This window comes from Trichomycterus rosablanca, chromosome 18, assembly GCF_030014385.1.
Source record: "Trichomycterus rosablanca isolate fTriRos1 chromosome 18, fTriRos1.hap1, whole genome shotgun sequence".
Taxonomy (NCBI): Eukaryota; Metazoa; Chordata; class Actinopteri; order Siluriformes; family Trichomycteridae; genus Trichomycterus; species Trichomycterus rosablanca.
The window spans coordinates 20,795,912-20,821,429 of record NC_086005.1 but is presented as its reverse complement, the minus strand read 5'-3'; the positions used below and the strand labels follow the sequence as shown (position 1 = coordinate 20,821,429).

Genomic DNA, 25,518 nt, shown 5'->3' with positions numbered 1-25,518 from the left:
TTTCTCTGTACGTAAATCTCCCCCAATAGTATATTTCCTGTACATTAAATACGCCATACGTGTCTCTGGTTGTATTTATTATTCCTACAAGAACTGACTCTTGGTTTAATGGAACATATTCCACGATAAAGGTCAGTATGCACAGGCAGGCTCACGTTGTACGGAACACTGTTAGTTTAGCAATACAGCAATACATACAGCACTTTCTCTGTACGTAAATCTCCCCCAATAGTATATTTCCTGTACATTAAATACGCCATACGTGTCTCTGGTTGTATTTATTATTCCTACAAGAACTGACTCTTGGTTTAATGGAACATATTCCACGTTATAGGTCAGTATGCACATGTAGGCTCACGTTGTACGGAATACTGTTAGTTTAGCAATACAGCAATACATACAGCACTTTCTCTGTACGTAAATCTCCCCCAATAGTATGTTTCCTGTACATTAAATACGCCATACGTGTCTCTGGTTGTATTTATTATTCCTACAAGAACTGACTCTTGGTTTAATGGTACATATTCCACGACACAGGTCAGATGTATGGATGACTGTGAGTGTATTAGTGGAATAGTGAGACCTGACGTTGAGCCCTGAAGGGAGATTTAAACCCTCTGTGCTTTGTCGTGTGTTCTTTGTTCGCTTAAACTCGATCGCGTTCCTTTTATCGCGTCATATTCGATTCGAAAGCAATCGAAATATGAACACGAACAAATGTACCTCGGTTATATTTATATAAGCAACATTTTGCCTCACTCACCGACTTGCAGTACGTTATCTACGCAGCCGCTCTCAAGCAGAGCGACTCCCCGGCGGAACGGCAGCCGGGTCTCGTCGACTCCCTCGGCGGCCGCGGCGCTGTCCTCTCCGCCCGTGTTGAACGAGGAGTACATGCAGATTTCCCGTTCGCTCCTCGGGAAAGACCAATACACGATCCGTCTCTGAACGGGCTCCGGGATCCGCTCGAAGCGCTCCTCCACCCGCTGGAAGGGCCACTTCTCGGCCACTTTGCGAGCCGCAATGTCCAAGAGCGACTCCGGACTGTGGGTCTTGCTCGATCCGCCCTGATTCGAAGCCGAAGCGCCGCCGCATACCGATCCGCCGGCCCGCGGCCCCTGTCGACACGATGCGCTGTAACCGGGGCGGCAGCACAGCCGCTTAGCTGGGGGCTGCTGCACGCGCTCCGCCATGATCTCCACTCCGCTTTAACGGCTAGAGCGGAAGTCACTGTGCCATATAAACGTGAATAAGGAAGAGCGAGCAGGGTTACGCTCGGATCGATTGTGCGCCGAGTATGGGTAGCATCTCCTTATTAGGTAAAGCCGGGGCGGGGCTTCACTTTGTTATCAACAGGAGTGTGAGGGCAAGTAGGCGGGGCTTGTTCAGCTAAGACTGCGCCCTTAAAGGAGCCGCACTGGGAGGCGGATTATTTCAGCAACGTGGTTGAATTTTGACATCCTCAGTCAGCTCCCAAACCATAATAATAATATTACCCCAACCACACTTTATACACTTTCCTACTATTTTAAGATGCTGTTTGGTATGTTAGGAAGCGGGTTGGGTCTTGATCACAACCCTTTGAAGTATTAAAATAGGCTGGACCTCGAAAAGTACAGCATCTTTTCCCTTTTCTTTTTAATCTTCATAAATAATATTAAATTAGTGGGCTTACACAGACTTTTTAAGGAACCATGGGAAGGAATACTAACCCAGGGCCACAGGGGGCAAGGAGAATAAAACACATTCATCAATAATTTTATGATTTTCAAAACTACATACCTTTATAGCCTGCTTTCACATGGTTCTCCAATGGTCAGGACCACTACAGAGCAGATATTATTTAGGTGGTAAATGATTCTCAGCACTGCAGTGACAATGACATGGTGGTGGTGTGTTAGTGTGTGTTGTGCTGGTATGAGTGGAACAGACACAGCAACACTGCTGGAGTTTTTAAATAGTGTCCACTCACTGTCCACTCTATTAGACACTCCTACCTAGTTGGTTCACCTTGTAGATGTAAAGTCAGAGACGATCGCTCATCTATTGCTGCTGTTTGAGTTGGTCATCTTCTAGACCTTCATCACAGGATGCTGCCCACGGGGCGCTGTTGGCTGGATATTTTTGGTCGGTGGACTATGCTCAGTCCAGCAGTGCTGCTGTGTCTTATCCACTCATACCAGCACAACACACACTAACACACCACCACCATGTCAGTGTCACTGCAGTGCTGAGAATGATCCACCACCCAAATAATACCTGCTCTGTGGTGGTCCTAGGAAAGTCCTGACCATTGAAGACCAGCATGAAAGGGGGCTAACAAAGCATACAGAGAAAGATATGGACTACAGTCAGTAATTGTATAACTAAAATGAGCAGTAAGTGTAGAAACAAGGCGGTGGTTTTAACGTTATGGCTGATCATTGTATTCTCCTTCAGAAAGCCAGTGCTCTATTTACAGAACCACAGGAGTGTGAAAATTAAATAAATCATACAATTTGGGTTTTGTAATTTATAATCATTAAAGCTTTACCCAACTGAACACTTATTGGACACATCCCTTTAGTACAGTCCAAAGACTTGTAAAGTCTGTCCTGGTGGCTTGTTGTTTCCCAATACATTATTAAGCTGATCATGTAGGTGGGAAGCCACTACTTTAAGTTATTTTACTTTTCAAAAGGTTGGGTCAGGTAAAGAAGCAACATGCAAATGCAATTTGCCCCCAAAAACCCTAAGGCACCACATCCAAATCAGAAACAATAATAGGGTCAAGCAGTTTAAGCAGATGGTTGGTCTTCCACATCATTTGGGAATGATTTGGCTAAGCACTTCCAGGAAATGGAGTTGAGCCTGTCCTCACGAGACACCAGAAGGCTTGCTCATGATCTGGTTGTGAGCTGTGACATAACCTTTTTAAATTCACAGAACTAAAGGTGGGTAAAATGAACTGTATATTTTATCTAAGTGAATATATTGAGAATTATGAGTAGTACATCGACACCTGGGGTATCAAAGCTTAATTAATATATATACACTGATCAGCCGTAATATTAAAACCACCTCCTTGTTTCCACACTCACTGTCCATTTTATCAGCTCCACTTATCATATAGAAGCACTTTAAAGTTCTACAATTACCGACAATTAACCTGCTTTCACCCTGTTCTTCAATGGTCAGGACTCTCCCAGGACCACTACAGAGTAGATATTATTTAGGTGGTGGATGATTCTCAGCACCGCAGTGACACTGACTGGTGGTGTGTTAGTGTGTGTTGTGCTGGTATGAGTGGATCAGACACAGTAGCGCTGATGGAGTTTTTAAACACCTCACTGTCACTGCTGGACTGAGAATAGTCCACCAACCAAAAATATCCAGCCAACAGCACGCCGTGGGCAGAGTCCTATGACCACTGATGAACATCTTAAAGATGACCAACTTAAACAGCAGCAATAGATGAGTGATCATCTCTGACTTTACATCTACAAGGTGGACCAACTAGGTAGGAGTGTCTAATAGAGTGAACAGTGAGTGGATACGGTATTTAAAAACTCCAGCAGCGCTGCTGTGTCTGATCCACTCATACCAGCACAACACACACTAACAGTGCTGATCAGTGTATGTTTTATGGTTTACCAATTTGGGTACTGGTAGTACATTAATCTAATAACTTGGTCCACCAAAGTATCAAATCTTATAGGTCTGAGTCTCAGTGGTGCCACCAGCACACACCATTGACTGTGTCTGATGGAGGAGGTCTGGTCGAGGCACTTAGTCGGCACAAATAGCAATAGAATATAGGTACAATTTGCAGCTGGTCAGAGTACAAAATGCAGCCAGTCATGTCGGAAATTCTCATATATCCAAATCAGATACAAATTGGTTTGCAGCTTCTTGTAGTGCAAGGATTCTGTCACACAAGTCTTTCAGGTCTAAATTTATTTAGAGTTTTCAAAAACTACTCAAGAACCTGAGCCAAGTAGGTCCTGCTTGTTTGTGTAATAGAAAAAAAGTGCATTCAATGCCATTATAGCTCGTGCCATGAGGCCAGTCGGCCAGATCCTTCCTCCAAAGTGTATTTTCCTTAAAAATATGAACAACCAGCTATTAAATGGTAGCCCTGCTGGATCCATATGAGTTGTGTTAGATGTAGGGTGTATGTTTGATGTAGCTCAGATCATCCTTACACTGGATGTGCATAATTTGTACAAAAATCTGAGAGCAAACCTCCTCGCAAGGGAATGTGGCATTTTTATAACTAGTTTGCCACACCACTGTAGCCACAAATTGTAGTCTATTGAGAGAGTGCTCTTCAAGCCAGAGGAGCAGTACAGAGCAGTTGCAGACAGCTGGATGTCAAAGAAAAGGATACAGATCTACACAATGTGTAAACATGAATTTTAATTTCAAGTGGCTTCAAACAAATACATTCATTCTTTCATACTCAGTAACTCCTTCTTCCTGACCAGAGTAGCGGTGGGTCTGGCACCTACTTAAAAACTTCATTTCATTTGTCAATATGCCTCCATTCCTGCATTTCAGGCCTGCAACACATTCCAAAAAAAGTTGGGATGGGGACAATTTAGGGCTAGTAAAAAGGTGAAAAAAATAAATAATGATGTGATTCCAAACAGGTGATTGTAATCATGGTTTGGTACAAAAGTAGCATCCAGGAAAGGCTGAGTCTTTGATCAGCAAAGATGATCAGAGGATCTTCAGTTTGTCAACAAACGCATAAGAAAATGATTGAAATGTTTAAAAACAATGTACCTCAAAGAAAGATTGGGAGGGATTTGCATATTTCTCCCTCTACAGTGCATGATATCATTAGACGATTCAATGAATTTCAGTACGTAAAGGCCAAGGGTGCAAGCTTAAGCTGAACGCCCGTGATCTTCGATCCCTCAGACGACACTGCATCAAGAACCGCCACTCAACAATAGCTGATATAACCACATGGGTGAGGGATTACTTTGGCAAACCTTTGTCAAGCACTACAATACAGAGTTACATGCACAAATGCCACTTAAAACTTTACTGTGCAAAAAAAGAAGCCTCATATTAACCATGTCCAGAAGCAGTGTCGACTTCTCTGGGCTCGGAGGCATCTAGGATGGACCATCACACAGTGGAAACGTGTATTGTGGTCAGATAATTCAGCATTTCAGGTTTTTTTGGAAAAAAAATTACACCGTGTGCTCCGGACCAAAGACGAAAAGGAACATCCAGACTGTTATCAGCAACAAGTCCAAAAGCCAGGATCTGTCATGGTATGGAGCTGTGTCGGTGCCCTTGGTAAAGGTCATTTACACTTCTGTGATGGCAGCATTAATGCAGAAAAGTACATTGAGATCTTAGAGCAACATATGCTGCCTTCAAGACGTCATCTTTTCCAGGGACGTCCATGCATTTTTCAACAAGACGATGCAAAACCACATGCTGCACACATTACAAAGGCATGTCTGTGGAAGAAGAGGGTACGGGTACTGGACTGGCCTGCCTGCAGTCCTGACCTGTCCCCAATAGAGAATGCGTGGAGAATTTAAAAACTAAAAATGCGACAACAACGACCCCGTACTGTTGCACATCTTAAGACGTGTTTGCAGGAAGAATGGGACAAAATAAAAGCTGAAACAGTAAATCACTTGGTATCCTCGGTGCCATAACGTCTTTTAAATGTGGTGTACATAGAAGTTTTTAACTATTTAAGCTTGTAACTATTTTTGGACTAATAGATAGTTATTAAATATAGGACTTTTCCAACTGTTATCAAATCAAAAATTGAAAATCAGCATCTGTTAAGGTATGGAGAAGTGTCAGTGCCCATAACTTGCACATCTGTGAAGGCACTATAAGTGGTACATATGCATTTTAATGCAACATATGCTGCTGTCTAAAAAACATCATTTTCAGGGATATTCCTGCTTGTTTCAGCCACACTAAGCATGGCTTCGTAGTAAAAGAATGTAGACCTGCCTTTAATTGAAAACCTGTGGCACATTATAAAGCACAATGTATGACAACAAGTATTCTGGACGGTGAGGTGAGTAGCTGAGGTGTTATATTAAACTACTACATATACACTCAACAACTGGTGTTCTTAATTACAGAGCGACGTTGTAAAGATAAGGTGACACAACATAGTGGTATTTTTTACATTAACATTTAATAACCCAATTGAAACATTGTTTTACAGTGGTACCTTGTAACTCAATGTCCCCTAAACTCCAAATCTTTGAAACTCAACACGCTTCATCAAGAAATTTGTACCCTTAAACTCAACGTTTCCCCTTAAACTCAACATTTCCCTTAAACTCAACGTTTCCCTTAAAATCAATGTGAAGCAACTGCTGCTTCGCTCAGAGTTCGGCTTGAGCGGTGCGGTAAAACGTCATGCAAAAACGTCATGTTTCACTTTTAAACTTGTGTTACAGCTCGAGGTTCTGAGAAATTGTGAGAATCAGTTTTTCCAAGAGTCTAAAATACTTATCGTTAAAAAAATATTGTAACTTACTGTTGTTATACTATATTTGTGTTATTTTCAGTGTATACGTGTCAAAATCAACCCCATTTTTTACATTAGCCTCCACAGGACCATGGAACACATTAAGCGGCTTTCCATACATCCTTATGGGAAAAATACTTTGACACTCAACGTCTTTAACCCTTTGATGCACAAGCTAAGCAAACCTCTTCTGCACAACATGGGTGGAAAATGACCCATATTCGTTTCCTATGTTATTTCATGTATTACTGAGTATCTTTTTGGTATATACATTTAATGTTCCATACTAGAATATGTTAAAAGCTAGCAAGCTAATAGTATTGGACATATTCAAGATTCAAGAGCGTAATCTTTGGTTGTCTTTCAAAAGATCAGTAAATATGTTTCTGACTACAAACACTTACAAATGTCAGTAGTTCCTGTCAAATTCCATAGTAAATACATATGGCCCATGTTGTGCATTAGAAAGGTAGTGATACAAAAATGATTTTTATTAAAAAAACAAAAAATATAAAACTGAAATAAGGATTTGTGATGATCAAAAACAAGTTAATTGAGGAATTCATGAAAGCTTGAATGACAGACTTTAATTTATTGCAAAGATATAGAAAATAAAAACTCAGTCGGGTCACTTTTGACCCAGGTTGTGCATCAAAGGTTTAAAACTCAATGCCACTCCCAGAACCAATTGACGTTGAGTTTCAAGGTACCACTGTATTTACATTTCCCTATTGTTTTGTACCATGCCTTTCGTACTTGCACAATATCTTCTTAGCCTATTTAAACTAATCCCATGTTCCAGTGGCTTCTCATTCATAGCAGACTGTTATTTAGGAGGATCTTAGATTACATCTGATCATTTAGACAAATTACTTCTCTGGATAAAGTGATAGTTTGGGTTTTCTTTTTAACCTTGGCAAGAGACATTTAGTGCTTTTGGGTGCAGTCAAACCAGCTCTGTTTATATGGGTATGGAAAAAAATCAAGAGCTATATGATTATAATCAGTTTATTTCTCTTTTACAGTAAAAATACATTTACTGAGTTATGTTTCTACTATCCCACCCACCTCTGGCTAAAAATATGATGAAATCTAAAGAAAGTGCTTTTGCCTAAACCAAATATTACATACTGTATAGTGTAGCAGAATACTGACGAGACCATTAGTAGTCCACTGAATCTACACTGATCGACCAAAACATTAAAACTACCTCCTTGTTTCTACACTCACTGTCCATTTTATCAGATCCACTTACCATGTACATACATACATACATACATACTTTATTAGACTGCTTTCATGCTGTTCTTTAATGGTCAGGACCACCACAGGACCACTGCAGAGCAGGTATTATTTGGGTGGTGGATCATTCTCAGCACTGCAGTGACAATGACATGGTGGTGGTGTGTTAGTGTGTGTTGTGCTGGTATGAGTGGATCAGACACAGCAATGCTGATGGAGTTTTAAACACCTCACTGTCACTGCTGGACTGAGAATAGTCCGCATCGTGGGCAGCATCCTGTGACCACTGCTGAAGATCTAGAAGATGACCAACTCAAACAGCAGCAATAGATGAGCGATCGTCTCTGACTTTACATCTACAAGGTGAACCAACTAAGTAGGAGTGTCTAATAGAGTGGACAGTGAGTGGACACGGTATTTAAAAACTCCAGCAGTGCTGCTGTGTCTGATCCACTCATACCAGCACAACACACACTAACACACCACCACCATGTCAGTGTCACTGCAGTGCTGAGAATGATCCACCACCTAAATAATACCTGCTCTGTTTTGGTCCTGTGGGGGTCCTGACCATTGAAGAACGGGGTGAAAGCAGGCTAAAACTGTATGTAGAGAGACAGATGGACTACAGTCAATAATTGTAGAACTACAAAGTGCTCCTATATGGTAAGTGGAGCTGATAAAATGGACAGTGTGTGTAGAAACAAGGCTGATCAGTGTATATGCATTCATGTCATGGCAATATTGCCAAAAATGTTTTTTTAAATTTTCAACATTGTAGATTAATAATGAAGACATCCAAACTATGAAGGAACACATATGGAATTATGTAGTAAACAAAAAAGTGTTAAACAAACCAGAATATGTTTTAAATTTAATATTCTTTAAAGTAGCGATCTTTTGCTTTAATGACAGCTTTGCACACTTTTTGGCATTTTCTCAATCAGCGTCATGAGGTAGCCACCTGGAATGGTTTTCAATTAATGTTTGTGCCTTGTCTAGAGTTAATTTCTGGAATTTCTTGCTTTTTTAATGTGTTTGAGACCATCAGTTGTGCTGTGCAGAGGTAGAGTTGGTAAAATATAAAACATATTCTGGTTTGTTTAACATTTTTTTGTTCACTACATAATTCCATATGTGTTCCTTCATAGTTTGGATGTCTTCAGTATTAATCTACAGTACAATGTAGATTAATGTAAATGTAAATGTAAATGTAAAATAATCAAGAAAAACCACTGAAGAGAAGGTGTGTCCAAACTTTTGACTGGTACTGTATTTGTTAAACAAATGTATTAATTTATACCTAACCATCTACAATTGTAATGCAATAGTATTTTCTCTGCAGGTCTATTTTGTCAGCTATAGCTTTGCTTATTACACTCACTTACATCAGTCCACACGGCTGTTGTAAATGAAATTTTACACCTTAGTCACATAGGCCGAGTTGTAAAATAAACATAATTACACCATAAACATAAAACACTTTAGATAATGCATACAAAGTGAATAGAGGTTTGTACGTAAAACCTAATCATATTTTCTCCTGGGGCCTTTTGTTCCATAGCAGAAACCCATTTACCACAAAAGAGGGACAATAAGGCCATTGGTATTAATTGAAGTTTAAATAACAAATTATATGTCATGAACCTGCCTTTATTTTATTTTTTAACCTAATAATAAATGATTGATCACAATAGCATAGTTAGCTGGGGGTGGAGCTGTTTTGATTTTAGAAATAAAACATTTCCTTTTAATAAAATCAGCTATATAATCTTTTCTTATTTTTTTTTTTTTATTGATGCTGTATTTATAATATACAGATATTTTTACTATTATAACATTTCCACCAATTAAATTGTGATCAATTCATCTTTTAAAATGAGGTCTGAAAGGATTTCTGTTAGTAAAATAAGCACACTACTAAGCAATCTTCTGAAACATTTGTTAGTAATCAATTATAATTGATAAGCTACATAAATGTAGTAGACAAGTACAACCCCAAATTAGAAAAAGTTGGGACAGTATGGAAAATAATAATAATAAAAAAAACCACAAAGTTTCTTACATTTACTTTGACTTGCAGACAGGAGGAACCTGAGATATTTCATGTTTTATCTGCTCAACTTTATTTCATTTATTAATAAAAATCCATTCCTGCATTTCAGACCTGCAACAAATTCCAAAAAAAAAGTTGGGACAGTAAAGCATTTACCACTTTGTAATGTTGCCATCCCTTTTCACCACACTTATAAGACATTTTGGCACCGAGGATACCAAGTGATTTAGTGTTTCAGCTTTTATTTTGTCCCATTCTTCCTGCAAACACGTCTTAAAATGTGCAACAGTTGGGGAAAGGTCAGGGCTGCAGGAACTTTCCAAAAAAGACCTGGAATGCTGATTTATCTGACCACAATACACGTTTCCACTGTGTGATGGTCCATCCTAGATGCCTCCGAGCCCAGAGAAGTCGACACTGCTTCTGGACATGGTTAACATAAGGCTTCGTTTTTTGCACAGTAAAGTTTTAAGTGGCATTTGTGCATGTAACTCTGTATTGTAGTGCTATCAGCTATTGTTGAGTGGTGGTTCTTTAAGCAGTGCCGTCTGAGGGATCTAAGATCACGGGCATTCAGCTTAAGCTTGCACCCTTGGTCTTTACGCACGGAAATTCCTCCCGATTCCTTGAATGGTTTAATGACATTATGCACAGTAGAGGGAGAGACAAGCAAATCCCTTCTTAATCTTTCTTTGAGGTACATTGTTTTTAAACATTTCAATCATTTTCTCATGTATTTGTTAAACTGGAGATCCTCTGATCATCTTTGCTCATCAAAGACTCAGCCTTTCCTGGATTCCTTGTACCAAACCATGATTACAATCACCTGTGGACATCACCTGTTTGAAACAGACATGCAATATCTTGGGTTCAAACTGTCTGCAATCAAATAAAAGTCAAAGTAAATGTAAGAAACACTTAACTTTTTCTGATCTGGGGTTCTACAAAATATGAAGGACGTGCTGGTAATGTCCTGGTATCAGATGTCTTGTGAAGTCCATGCCAAAGTGGATCAGAGCTGTTTAGGCAGCATATTGCGTGGGTCATCCTAATATTTTGGCTAATCAGTGTTCTTGCACATGGTTTCAACTTCAGATACTAACTTAAATCGTTAAGTCCTGGTATGACTCTGGGTCTGAAGTAAACAAAGCAGTTTAATTTTCCAAACCCTAAATGCACACACAAGATGTTCATTACAATATTAAACCTGTTAGAAAACGGAAAATTTCAAATGGCTTCTGTAATATTCACAGATGTGGCCACAACAGTACTTAAACTATAGAGTATACACTGATAAGCCATAACATTAAAACCACCTCCTCGTTTCTACACTCACTGTCCACTTTATCAGCTCCACTTACCATATAAAAGCACTTTGTAGTTCTACAATTACTGATTGTAGTCGTCTGTTTCTCTACATACCTTTTTTTAACCTGCTTTCACCCTGTTCTTGGGTTACCAAGGGACCACCACAGAGCAGATATTATTTAGGTGGTGGATGATTCTTAGCACTGCAGTGACACTGACATGGTGGTTGTGTGTTAGTGTGTGTTGTGCTGGTACGAGTGAATCATGTCTGTATTAGACACTCCTACCTAGTTGGTCCACCTTGTAGATGTACGGTCAGAGACGGTCGCTCATCTATTGCTGCTGTTTGAGTTGGTCATGTTCTAGACCGTCAACAGTGGCCACAGGACGCTGCCCACAGGGCACTGTTGGCTGGATATTTTTGGTTGGTGGACTATTCTCAGTCCAGCAGTGACAGTGATTGCTGTGTCTTATCCACTTATACCAGCACAAGACAAACTAACACACCACCATGTCAGTGTCACTGCATTGCAGAGAATGACCCACTACCCAAATAATACCTGCTCTGTGGTGGTCCTGTGGGGGTCCTGACAATTGAAGAACACCATGAAAGGGGGCTAACAAAGCATACAGAGAAACAGATGGACAACAGTCAGTAATTGTAGAACTACAAAGTGCTTCTATATGGTAAGTGGAGCTGATAAAGTGGACAGTGAGTGCAGAAACAAGTAGGTGGTTTTAATGTTATGGCTGATCGGTGGATCTACTAAAGCTAAATTATAATGCAGATCATTTTAATGAATCATTTTAAAGAACAACAGGGATTGTTTAATGCACTGCAATTTGCAAGTTGAAACATTTCCTCATCTCTCTTCTAAAATGCTCTTAGATTCTATCTTTGATATCAATATTTCCACAAAGAGTATTATTTCCAAACTGTATTGTATGATTCTGGATAATAACTCCTCCTCCACTACTCATTAGACAACAGTAGGAAACTGATTGGCAGCTGAATTCTAAAGACTAAGAATGTAATGAAATTCTTTAGCAGATTGATTCCTCCTCAGTATCTGCTCAACATAGTTTCATTAAATTAGAAGTAGTCTATAGTGTATAATGGACAAAAACTAAAATCCAAATCCACCTGTGACCGATGCCATCCTGCCCCTGTATCATGATCTGATCTGTCTCACTATTACAGACTTTTAGCAATCAATCTTCAGTGTTTCTCCAACATTTCTGATGAACTTCTTGCATTGTCTCTCTATGCCTCTCAATATGATCTCATAGTGTTTCGTACACTCAGAGCAAGGTGGAAACCGGTTAAAAGTTAAAAACATCCAGGAAAGGCCGAGTCTTTGACAAGCAAAAATGATCAGAGGATCTCCAGTTTGTCAACGAACGAGTGAGAAAATGATTGAAATGTTTAAAACAATGTACCTCAAAGAAAGATTGGAAGGGATTTGCATATTTCTCCCTCTACAATGCATAATATCATTAAGCAAGCTTAAGCTGAACGCCCGTGATCTTCGATTCCCTCAGACGGCACTGCATTAAGACATGGGTGAGGGATTACTTTGGCAAACCTTTGTCAAGCACTACAATACAGAGTTACATGCACAAATGCCACTTAAAACTTTACTGTGCAAAAAAGGAGCCTTATGTTAACCATGTCCAGAAGCGGTGTCGACTTCTCTGGGCTCAGAGGCATCTAGGATGGACCATTACACAGTGGAAACGTGTATTGTGGTCAGATGAATCAGCATTCCAGGTCTTTTTTGGAAAAAAAAAATGGATGCCATCCAGAATAATATCAGCAACAAGTCCAAAAGCCAGGGTCTGTCATGGTATGGGGCTGTGTCAGTGCCCTTGGCAAAGGTCATTTACACTTCTGTGATGGCAGCATTAATGCAGAAAAGTACATTGAGATCTTAGAGCAACACATGCCTTCAAGACGTCCGTGCATTTTTCAACAAGACGATGCAAAACCACATGCTGCACACATTACAAAGGAATCGCTGCGGAAGAAGAGGGTACGAGTACTGGACTGGCCTGCCTGCAGTCCTGACCTGTCCCCAATAGAGAATGTGTGGAGAATTTTGACAACGACGACCCGTACTGTTGCACATCTTAAGACGTGTTTGCAGGAAGAATGGGACAAAATAAAAGCTGAAACACTAAATCACTTGGTATCCTCGGTGCCAAAACGTCTTTTAAGTAAGGAATTTTAGCAACATTACAAAGTGGTAAATGCTTTACTGTCCCAACTTTTTTTGGAATGTGTTGCAAGCCTGAAATGCAGGAATGGATGTTTATTAATAAATGAAATGAAGTTGACCAGATAAAACATGAAAGATCTCAGGTTCATCCTGTCGGCAATGAAATAAAAGTCAAAGTAAATGTAAGATGAGGTTGTATATTACAAACACAATTTCTGGAGGTAAAAGAGGTTGGTACATAGGAATGTTTACCACTGTGTTACATCACCTTACATCACCATTAATTACCGTTTTTATTTGTTTGGGAACTAAGGATGCTGATCGTTGCAGTATTTTTTTCACCAATTTGTGCTTGATTCAACACTCTGTGGTTGCTGTTATTTGATTCTCCTCTATATGATGTACTGTACATTTGCAGTAGGAGACAGATTTGAGCTGCCAGTCAAGCACAAACACTGTCCACACAGCCACATTGTTCTATCGTGTGCATGATGAAGTCTGGCATTGTCTTGCTGAAATAACCATGAACCTGATTGCAGCATGTATCTCTTCGAATTCCCAATAGATGCCGCCGTGTCAATAGTACCTTCACATACACCAATCAGCCATAACATTAAAACCACCTGGGACAGCATGGAAAATGCAAATAATAATAAAGAACACATTCATTTCATTACAGACAGGATGAACCTGAGATATTTCATGTTAATAAGTATAAATTACCTTTGCTGACCCTGGCTTTTGGACTTGTTGCTGATAACAGTCTGGATGGTCCTTTTCGTCTTTGGTCCGGAACACACGTCGTACATTTTTTCCAAAAAAGACCTGGAATGCTGATTCATCTGACCACAGTACACGTTTCCACTGTGTGATGGTCCATCCTAGATGCCTCCGAGCCCAGAGATGTCAACGCCGCTTCTGGACATGGTTAACATAAGGCTTCGTTTTTGCACAGTAAAGTTTTAAGTTTTAAGCATGTGTGCATGTAACTCTGTATTGTAGTGCTTGACAAAGGTTTGCTAAAGTAATCCCTCACCCATGTGGTTGTATCAGCTATTGTTGAGTGGCGGTACTTGATGCAGTGCCGTCTGAGGGATCGAAGATCACGGGCGTTCAGCTTAAGCTTGCACCCTTGGCCTTTACGCACTGAAATTCCTTGAATTGTTTAATGATATTATGCACTGTAGAAGGAGAAATATGTAAATTATTTCCGATCTTTCTTTGAGGTACATTGTTTTTAAACACTTCAATCATTTTCTCACGCATTTGTTGACAAACTGGAGATCCTCTGATCATCTTTGCTCATCAAAGACTCAGCCTTTCCTGGATGCTGCTTTTGTACCAAACCATGATTATAATCACCTGTTAACATCACCTGTCTGGAATCACATCATTATTTAGTTTTTTCATCTCATAACTAGCTCTAAATTGCCCCCGTCCCATCTTGCCCCTTTTTTTGGAATGTGTTGCAGGCCTGAAATGCAGAAATGAATGTTTATTAATAAATGAAATGAAGTTGAGAAGACAAAACATGAAATATCTCAGGTTCATCCTGTCTGCAATCAAATAAAAGTCAAGGTAAAACACTGCATTTTTATTTTATTTAGATAATAGTTGAATAGAGTTAGACTACAGAAAGTTCACAGCTTCTCAGCATGATTAAATTTTGATTCCTAAATTTGTTTTTTTTAATCACTCAAAGAGAAAATTCGAGTCTAATTTCTGTGACGATCTCATCAGGAAACTGCATATATAGCCCCAGGTTAAGTTATGTTAATTACAATTTTTGATGTAACTATTTGTAACTCAGGGTTTTGTTATGATAAATGAGATAAAAATCCAATGCCCTTAGTAATTTTAAACAAAGACTGACTAGAGAGTAATGCTTTGTGTATTTTTCTAATATTATTGCAATCACTATTAAATCATTACAAAATGATTATTACCAATTAATCATAATTTATATTTAAAAATAATACAAAAATAGCTAAATGCCCTTCACTGGTAAATGTGAGGTATCTGAGTATATTTAGATACCTGAACTTAGCCTGTCTTGGCTAGACATTGCAATAGAAGAAGGTAAACAGAAGATAAACTTATTTAAATAAATATGTGGTCCGGTGGTGCAGCAGGTAGAGAAGGTTCATGTTCTTTAGTCGGGGTTTTGTATAGTTATCTTCCACCTTCCACAAACATGCAGAAGGTCAATTAGCTACCATAAATTACTTTTAGGTGTGAGTAAGTAAATGTGTGTCGAATTACTATATAGGCTCCCTTCCCTGTCCATGCCACCCACTGCAGCCCTAACCATTAAGTGGTTAGTCAAAATTATTAAATAAATGAAAATGATTGTTTCTACACTTACTGTCCATTTTATCAGCTCCACTTACCATATAGGAGCACTTTGTAGTTCTACAATTACTGACTGTAGTCCATCTGTTTCTCTGCATGCTTTGTTAGCCCCTTTTCATGCTGTTCTTCAATGGTCATGACTCTCCCAGGACCACTACCATCCAGAGCAGGTAATATGTGGGTAGTGGGTCATTTTTAGCACTGCAGTGACACTGACTGCAGTGTAGTGTGGTAGTGTGTTAGTGTGTGTTGTGCAGGTATGAGTGGAGTTTTTAAACACCTCACTGTCACTGCAGGACTGAGAATAGTCCACCAACCAAAAATATCCAGCCAACAGCACCTATGGGCAGCGTCGTGTGACCACTGATGAAGGTCTAGAAGATGACCAACTCAAACAGCAGCAATAGATGAGCGATCGTCTCTGACTTTACATCTACAAGGTGGTTCAACTAGGTAGGAGTGTCTAATAGAGTGGACAGTGAGTGGGCACGGTATTTAAAAATTCCAGCAGCGCTGCTGTGTCTGATCCACTCTTACCAGCACAACACACACTAACACACCACCACCATGTCAGTGTCACTGCAGCGCTGAGAATCATCCACCACCCAAATAATACCTGCTCTGTGGTGGTCCTGACCATTGAAGAACAGCATCAAAGGGGGCTAACAAAGCATGCAGAGAAACAAATGGACTACAGTCAGTAATTGTAGAACTACAAAGTGCTCCTATATGGTAAGTGTCTTTACCATATACTTTACCAGTATGTCTTTATGGACAGCTTTCCTAAACTGCTGGCACAAAGTTGGTGGCAATTAATTAAGTAGTAATTTTCTATGATGTATAATTATACTGAAGCACATGCTCAGGTGACTTTGAGCAGGTGGATTTGATTTACTCATTAGAAGCTTATTTAAGTTAATTAACAATAACACGTGTGGCACGGTGGCTTGGTAGGTAGCACTGTCGCCTCACAGCAAGAAGGTCCTGAGTTCGATTCACAGGCAGAGTCTGCGTGGGGTTTCCCCCAGGAGGCTCCGGTGTCCTCCCACAGTCCAAAGCTATGCAGTCTGGTTAACTGGAGATACAAAATGGTGTATCTGTCCAGGGTGTTTCCTACCTTTCGCCCGGTGAATTGGACCCACCACTACAGTTCAACGTTTTATTTAAATTGTAATGCTGATATAACTTGTAATGAGAAACTGAGAATAAAATCTAAGTAAACTATAAAATACTGTTTTTAATTAAATGCTCATGAGAGTCTTTCAAATCACTGTCAAAACATTAATAGAAGCCGCTCAGGTGGCGCAGCGGTAAAAAGACACGCTGCAACCAGAGCTGGATTCTGAGTACATCGTATCGAATCCAGCTCTGCCTTACCGGTTCGAGGCCGAGTGGCTGTATGAGCAACGATTGGCCGGTTGCTCAGTTGGGGGGCGGGACAAAGAACCGGACGTGGGTCTCTCTCTGTCAGAATGAGATTACGACCTCTGCCGGCTGATTAGAGGCGCCTGCACAGAGATGAGGAAGAGTGCCCTTAGGGTGTGTCTCTCCGCATGCAACGCTAGGTGGCGCAACACTCATCGATGTGTGGGTGGCAAAAATGCATCCGGCTGCTGCCCATGTTTCGGAGGGGATGTGGGTTAGCTTCAATCTCCTCGGTCAGGGCAGGGTTCGGCATAGACAGAGAGGAAGCACCATGCAAATTGAACAATTGGATGCGCTAAGGGGGAGAAAAAGGGGAAAAAAAACAAAAACAAAACCATTAATACAATTTGGATTGTAAATGTGATCATTTTGAGACGTTACAGAGGTTAATCAGCATTGTTATGAATGATAAATAACACTTGTAGATTAAAATCCTGGACTGCTGCCTCTATCTGATTAGTATAATTTATCAAGGAATCCTTACAGGCTGAGCCAAAACAAATCTGTTTGATCTGACAACATTTTGGCATCTCTTTAATGACAGCTGGCAAACCAGCGAGTCTAGAGGGTAACTCTTACCCTACTCTTCTAACTCTCTGCACCGTGATTCTTACACACACGGACACACCGGCACACTTGTAGGTGTTCCATTTGGGAGCTGCCTGATTTCGACTGCTGATTCAGTGGGAATACTATAAATAGACTTATTTTATTGTTCTGATGTGAAATAATAAGAAAAAGGAGCAAATTCTCCCCAGAAGAATTTCATTGAAACATTTTGATAACTCTGTTTACTCACCCAATCCACAGTAAATGTCAAATCCTGTTAGATAGTGTATAAACACTCCCACGAGCTTCCTGTGTCTGCGACACTTCATGTAATGACATCTTACACCTGTGCTGAAATAGCAGTACGACTCGGTATCTGAAATCTCAAATAATTACACTGTTTACATTAGCCTAGCTCATCTGAAATGTGCAACACAATTATAAATATTTTAAAGTATAAACAGAATGTTGGCAATCAAGAAAACAATTATATTTAATTAAAAATTAAATGAACTATTAATTAGCAATACCTGGTCCGATATCATCAGTTGGTACTTGGAAACTGGTACTTGATCAGGTTTGGTATCAACGGGACCTAATGGTGTGCAACTATTTGGGCTAGGACGGGACAAGAGAGGGCGGACACACACGCAGAGACGTTTACACTGTTTATTTCAAACAATAGACAAGAAACGAGACAGGGTTGAAGACAAGACACATTAACAAAGGACCTATGCTAAATGCTAAAGCTAATCTAAACACAGGAAACATGAACCTAACTAAACCTAAACCCTAAGCTAAGCTAAAATGATAGAAATAAAATCAATCCCATGAGCTAATTTACTCAGACGAGGTGCAGCTGGGGGTAATTAGTTCTACAATTACTGTAGTCCATCTCTTTCTCTGCATGCTTTGTTAGCCCTTTTCATGCTGATGTTCAATGACACGGTGGTGGTGTGTTAGTGTGTGTTGTGCTGGTATGAGTGGATAAGACACAGCAGTGCCGCTGGAGTTTTTAAACACCTCACTGTCACTGCTGGACTGAGAATACTCCACCAACCAAAAATATCCAGCCTACAGCGCCCCGTGGGCAGTGTCCTGTGACCACTGATGAAGGTCTAGAAGATGACCAACTCAAACAGCAGCAATAGATGAGCGATCGTCTCTGACTTTACATCTACAAGGTGGACCAACTAGGTAGGAGTGTCTAATAGAGTGGACAATGAGTGGACACTGTGTTTAAAAACTCCAGCAGTGCTGCTGTGTCTGATTTACTCATACCAGCACGACACACACTAACACACCACCACCATGTCAGTGTCACTGCAGTGCTGAGAATGATCCAACACCTAAATAATACCTGCTCTGTGGTGGCCCTGTGGGGGTCTTGACAGTTGAAGAATAGGGTGAAAGCAGGCTAAAAAGGTATGTAAAGAAATAGATAGACTACAGTCAGTAATTGTAGAACTACAAAGTGCTTTTATATCGTAAGTGGAATTGATAAAATGAACAGTGAGTGTAGTCTGTCTTGGTCCAGCAATGACAGTGAGGTGTTTAAAAACTCCATCATCTTATCCACTCATACCAGCACGACACACGCTAACACACCACCACCATGCCATAAAATCTCATTTGTGAATAATGACTTAACACTTATCAATGTTATGTCATGATTTCCTATCGGGATAAAATAACTCTCAATTGTGAAAGTGAACACACACACACACACACACACACACACACACACACACACACACACACACACACACACACACACACACACACAGCACTCCTCACAGTGACACTCGAGTGGGTTCCATCACCTCCCACAGACTAAGTGTGATCCAGTCCAGACTGAGTGACATGATCATATCACCGGAGCGTGCTGGCATCATGCTGGGCTCTGAATACTCGTGCCCCATTTAAATATCTTTATTATTCCTACATTTTGCCCTGCAGACAAAAATATGGAGAGTTTGTGATGGCAGAATTTATTCTCTGCAGGGATCACTGTCAGGGGGACAGGAGAGACCATACGCTTCTGCTCACACACACACACACACTCACACACTCACACACTCACACACACACACACACACACACACACACACACACACACACACACACACACATCTGCTTTCCCACATTTTACATTTCCCCCAAAGCAATACAAATTTAATGAGAAATTAAGGTAAGCCCAATTTGAAAGCAGACACGTGTCAAGTTCTTGATCATATGCATGTTTGTGTAGACTGTACATAATTTGCATATGAATTAGCATAATGGTAGCTCGAAAACACATAATTCTTATTCATTTTGATCATCGCATTACTGCAAATACAGAAAATATTTGTATTAGCATCCAGAATCATGCCCTCTGACATGCACAGTTTGACAGAGAGTGATATCTCTAGTAAACTACAGTCATTACTTGCACTTGATCACACATTACTTGCTGCACTTGGAGGAAATGCTTGGTGCTCAGGTCTGGACTAAGTCGGGGCAGATTGTCTGTGTTTTGATGCTGTTGGTTTTCTGAGTTTATCTGTCTGGTTCCTGTATTGAGCTTTTAGATTGTACTTGCAGGTGGACTGTGTAGCTGGCAAAGTTGCTCCAGGTGTTCCAATCACTTCCATGGCCGCAGGTGTATAAAACCAAGCACCTAGGCATGCAGACTGCTTCTACAAACATTTGTAAAAGAATGGGTCGCTCTCAGGAGCTCAGTGAATTCCAGCGTGGTACCGTGATAGGATGCCACCTGTGCAACAAGTCCAGTCATGAAATTTCCGCGCTACTAAATATTCCACAGTCAACTGTCAGTGGTATTATATCAAAGGTGGAAGCGATTCAGCCACGAAGTGGTAGGCTACGTAAAATGACAGAGCGGGGTCAGCAGATGTTGAGGCGCATAGTGCGCAGAGGTCACCAACTTTCTGCAGAGTCAATCGCTACAGACCTCCAAACTTCACATGGCCTTCAGATTAGCTCATGAACAGCGTGTAGAGAGCTTCATGGAATGGGTTTCCATGGCCGAGCAGCTGCATCCAAACCCTACATCACCAAGCGCAATGCAAAGCGTCGGATGCAGTGGTGTAAAGCACACCGCCACTGGACTCTAGAGCAGTGGAGACGTGTTCTCTGAAGTGATGAATCACGCTTCTCCGTCTGGCAATCCGATGGACGAGTCTGGGTTTGGCGGTTGCCAGGAGAACGGTACTTGTCTGACTGCATTGTGCCAAGTGTGAAGTTTGATGGAGGGGGGATTATGGTGTGGGGTTGTTTTTCAGGAGTCGTGCTCGGCCCCTTAGTTCCAGTAAAATGAACTCTTAATGCTTCGGCATACCAAGAGATTTTGGACAATTTCATGCTCCCAACTTGGTGGGAAGAGTTTGGGGATGGCCCCTTCCTGTTCCAACATGACTGAGCATCAGTGCACAAAGCAAGGTCCATAAAGACGTGGATGAGAACACCTTTGGGATGAATTAGAGCGGAGACTGCGAGCCAGGCCTTCTCGTCCAACATCAGTGTCTGACCTCACAAATGCACTTCTGGAAGAAGAGTTGAAGCTGTTATAGCTGCAAAGGGTGGGCCGACATCATATTAAACCCTATGGATTAAGAATGGGATGTCACTCAAGTTCATATGCGTGTGAAGGCAGACGAGCGAATACTTTTGGCAATATAGTGTATGTGTGAATTTATTTACTTTTCTTACTGGGCACTTGAGAAACAAAATGCCAACTTTACAGACTTGAATATGTAGCAGTATGAGACCTATTAACTAGTAATAGTTACATACTGTAAGTCAAGCTAGTCTGACCTGGTAATAGACTGGTCATCTCTGGTTTTGATTCTGTAACCGTTTCAACTTTTTGATTCACACATTTCACCAGTCAATAGCAGTATATTTCGGTGTGCATATTTGTATTATGTATATTTAAATTTACCTGAGTTTTACTTATTAAAGAGATTTGTATTGTTTTACTGGTTTTGTAGTTTTTGAATAGTTTCTTGGATTTTTTTTCACAGGCTGCTTTCTACATACACACTTATTGAAAATGGAAATTTATTATGCCTAAGTCATTGCTTTTTTTTTTACCAGCTTGCTCGAGACAGGCACGGCGAGAGATAACTAACGACACCTCGGCTCGCACCTAGGGATCCTTTTATGCTGGGCTCATTTGCATTCTGATTAGTATGCATGAAATTTCGCGCTGAACTTTAATACCCTAACTGCTGCATAATGCACTATAATGAGCATAAAAGTGAGCCTGACAATTAAAACTCACATTAATCACTAAATGCTACAGTCGAGAAACAGCCAGCGGAAGTTGGGGGGTGGACTTGGGCTTGGCTCATGCAAAGGGGGAAGGGATGGTAGGACAGAGCCGAGCTGGATGCTGATGGGAACGAACAAAAAACAAGGGTAAGGACATGCTTTCAAGCACAGACTTGATAATATTAAGAAACGCGTTTACACCAGTACAACAGTTGTTTTCCTTATTTTTTACTTTCCCTCAAAGCCGTACAGAGATATTCAATAAAAATGTTATGTTGATCTTGCTTTTCTACAACCTCCCATAAGACTCCATGCTTTACACACATCTCTTTAATCATATTTAAAGTACAGCAGATTCATTTATGTTTGTGACAGGAACTAGGCTAGATGGTGATAGCGTATTAACATTAATATTTTAACATCAAGAGCTAGCTGCTTAGCATCCTGAAACACAGCACCACAAAAATTGCTTATGAATATTGTTATGTACAACATAACCACCTCCTTGTTTCTACACTCACTGTCCATTTTCACCCTGTTCTTAATTGGTCAGGACCCCCACAGGACCACCACAGAGTAGGTATTATTTGGGTGGTGGATCATTCTCAGCACTGCAGTGACACTGACATGGTGGTGGTGTGTTAGTGTGTGTTGTGCTGGTATGAGTGGATAAGACACAGCAGCACTGATGGAGTTTTTAAACACACCACTGTCACTGCTGGACTGAGAATAGTCCAGCAATCAAAAATATCCAGTCAACTGCGCCCCATGGGCAGCGTCCTGTGACCATTGATGAAGGTCTAGAAGATGACCAACTCAAACAGCAGAAATAGATGAGCGATCGTCTCTGACTTTACATCTACAAGGTGGAACAACTAGGTAGGAGTGTCTAATAGAGTGAACAGTGAGTGGACACTGTAGGATGCATGAGCTTGTTGGACATCCAACAAGCCTATCCCAGCTTTTCAATGGCCGCAAGGCACACAGTAACACCCTGGACGGGGCGCCAGTCCATCGCAGGGCAGACACACACACACACACACCCATTTACCTATAGGGTAATTCAGTGTCTCCAATTAACCTGACTTCATGTCCCGCACGCAGACACGGGGAGAACATGCAAACTCTGCACAGAAAGGACCCGGACCGCCCCGCCTGGGGATTGCTGTGAGGCGATAGTGCTACCCACCGAGCCACCCTGCCGCCCTACATGATGTACAGTACAATGAATTGTTTTTATATATCCCAGCTTGTTCAAAAGCCAAGAGGCTTAAGGGCCTAGCTTAAGGGCCCAAAACAAACTCTCGACCTTTTAATTGATACCCACTAGGCTACCACTGTCCCTACAGTATATATATGCATTTTCTTCCCTTTTTCTCCCGACTTTTAGCGCGTCCACTTGCTCGATTGCGTCACGCTTCCTCTCCACTAATACCGACCCCCGCTCTGATTGAGGAGAACGAAGCTTACCCACGCCCCCTCCGACAAGTGGGCAGCAGCCGTACACATTTTGTCACCCACACCAGACAAGATCAGCTGCGGATCAGCTCTGTGTACGTAGAGACACACCCCGATCCGCAGTCTTTCCCAGTCTCTGTGCAGGCGCCATCAATCAGCCAGCAGAGGTCGTAGTTGCATCATTTATGAGAGAGTCCCTATCCGGCTTAACCCACCCCTATATGAAGAACAGGCCAATCGTTGTTCATGTGACCGCTCAGCCCAGCCGACAGGTAGAGTTCTGGTGTGCTAGCATGTGTTTTTACCGCTGCACCACCTGAGCGGCCCTCCCTACAGTATATTTAATAGAGATGCATGAGTACCAATACTGGTATCGGGTATTTGCCCGATACCGCACTCATTAACTCGTACTCGCACTCGCAAACGAGGCTCCGATACTAAACATCCGATACCGTGTGCCTAGTGCACGTTGCTGCGTTATGCCTGGTTCACACTACACGATTTGCCGGCTCGGGAGCAACTCTGCGTTCGCTCGGCGATCAAAACTCGGCTCTCGATCGCTAAGTGTGAACTATCCAACAACTCGATCCAACAACTCGATCCGACCGGCTCGGCGACCGGATCGAGTTTTCTAGCACGTCAGATATCTGATCTGAGATGTGCGACTGGCAGTGAGTGACATGTCGAACAGCCATTGAGAACGCAGGATACGGTGTGAGGGGAAACGCAGGAGAGGAGTGTAAACAGGTGGGACAGGGGGATAATATAGTTTATATCAGAATACACCGGCACACACACACGTTTTACAGTATTTCTGACCTGATCGTTCTCTACAAAACATAACAACAAAACACCAACATTGCAAAAATATTTATTAACCTCCAACTCACTACAGAACAATACATGCTATTCGTGTTGCCAAATCCACTCAGATTTATTTATTTTTCCTCCTTGATTTCATCACATCAGCGCACAAACACTTGTGCATTTTTGGACGTGGTATCATTAAACTTCTCGTCACTTCTCACGTGTGTTTTTGTTTAAAAAAACGGTATTCTAAATAGGTATCGGTATCGGCAAGTACAAAAATACATGTACTTGTACTCGTACTCGGTTGGGAAAAAATGGTATTGATGCATCCCTAATATTTAATATAATTTTTTTATTATAGGTTAATATTTATATTATAGGTTAGATTAAATTGATTCTGTGTGAGAACCCAGCAGTGATTTTGCCATTTACTCTCACATTTTATGAAGCATTATAGAAGAACACTGTTGGCAAAGGTTTGCATGGTTGTCTTCTATGTTTTTCCTTCAAAACATAGAAACAAAACTGTATTTTTAGATCTTTTATTTCCTAGAAGAGTGAGAATGAGCTAATTAATCTGCCAATTTTTATTCCATTTTAGACCCTTTTGAACCAAAGGATAAAATAATCCTGGAGCTGACTTTAATCTACGTATATAGAATATGACATATTTTAACACCTTTTTGTTCCCCACAGCCTGTACCTGTGATTGGTTGAGATTTCCATTGTGCTTTTCTTTGTGCTGTGTGCTCTTTGTGAGTCGAGTGTGTTTGCATGCACACACAAACACACACATTCACATATGCAGCATGTGCAGTTTTACATGCATACAGAAACTAAACCCCCCTTTTTCCAAAATTATTCATAATGTGCTTATGCGTGGCACCTCCGCTCGATGAAGATGAGCTCCATTGGACCCTTCAATCTTCCTCTCTCTCTGTCTGTGTGCGTGTGTGTGTGTGTGTGTGAGTGTGTGTGAAATGCTCATACATTCATCTCTCTTAAAAACTGAGTTGAAATCTGCACAATAAGCCATATAGAGATACTGCACACACACACACACACACACACACAAACACACTTTATTCACAATGAGTCTGTGCCAGTGTTTATATGTGAGTGTGTGTGTGTGTGCTGGGGGTGCAGCCAAAATGTTTAAAACATAGAGTTCATGCACAATTTATATTGATGCGCCGCTGCTTTGACAGCGCATGGTTTATTAGCCCCTGGACCCTCAGGCCTTGCTCTGAGGATGCTCGGCTGTAATGGACAAATCTGCTCCACAGATTTATGTATGTAAATTCAGGAGGGGGTGTTTG

General features: G+C 41.0%; 1 protein-coding gene and 1 long non-coding RNA gene across 3 annotated transcripts in view; both read right to left on the bottom strand.

Annotated features, from left to right (window-relative positions):
- Nucleotides 1-1,195, bottom strand: part of zswim6 (zinc finger, SWIM-type containing 6) — a 115,712-nt gene extending 114,517 nt beyond the window's left edge. Inside the window, exon 1 of the mRNA XM_063014622.1 lies at nucleotides 764-1,195. Within this exon, the coding sequence (XP_062870692.1) occupies nucleotides 764-1,193 (430 nt within the window). The 5' untranslated portion in view covers nucleotides 1,194-1,195. The remainder of the gene's footprint in view (nucleotides 1-763) is intronic.
- A 3,218-nt stretch (nucleotides 1,196-4,413) lies between these two features.
- LOC134332815 (uncharacterized) lies at nucleotides 4,414-18,030 on the bottom strand. Of its 2 annotated transcripts, none has more exons than XR_010015317.1 (4): nucleotides 17,904-18,030; nucleotides 14,364-14,706; nucleotides 14,051-14,245; nucleotides 4,414-4,541 (listed from the first exon to the last, which is right to left on the bottom strand). It is a non-coding gene; the product is annotated as an uncharacterized LOC134332815 (long non-coding RNA). The 2 variants fall into 2 exon arrangements; XR_010015316.1 differs by lacking the exon at nucleotides 4,414-4,541 and adding an exon at nucleotides 10,708-10,935.
- Nucleotides 18,031-25,518: the final 7,488 nt, after the last annotated feature.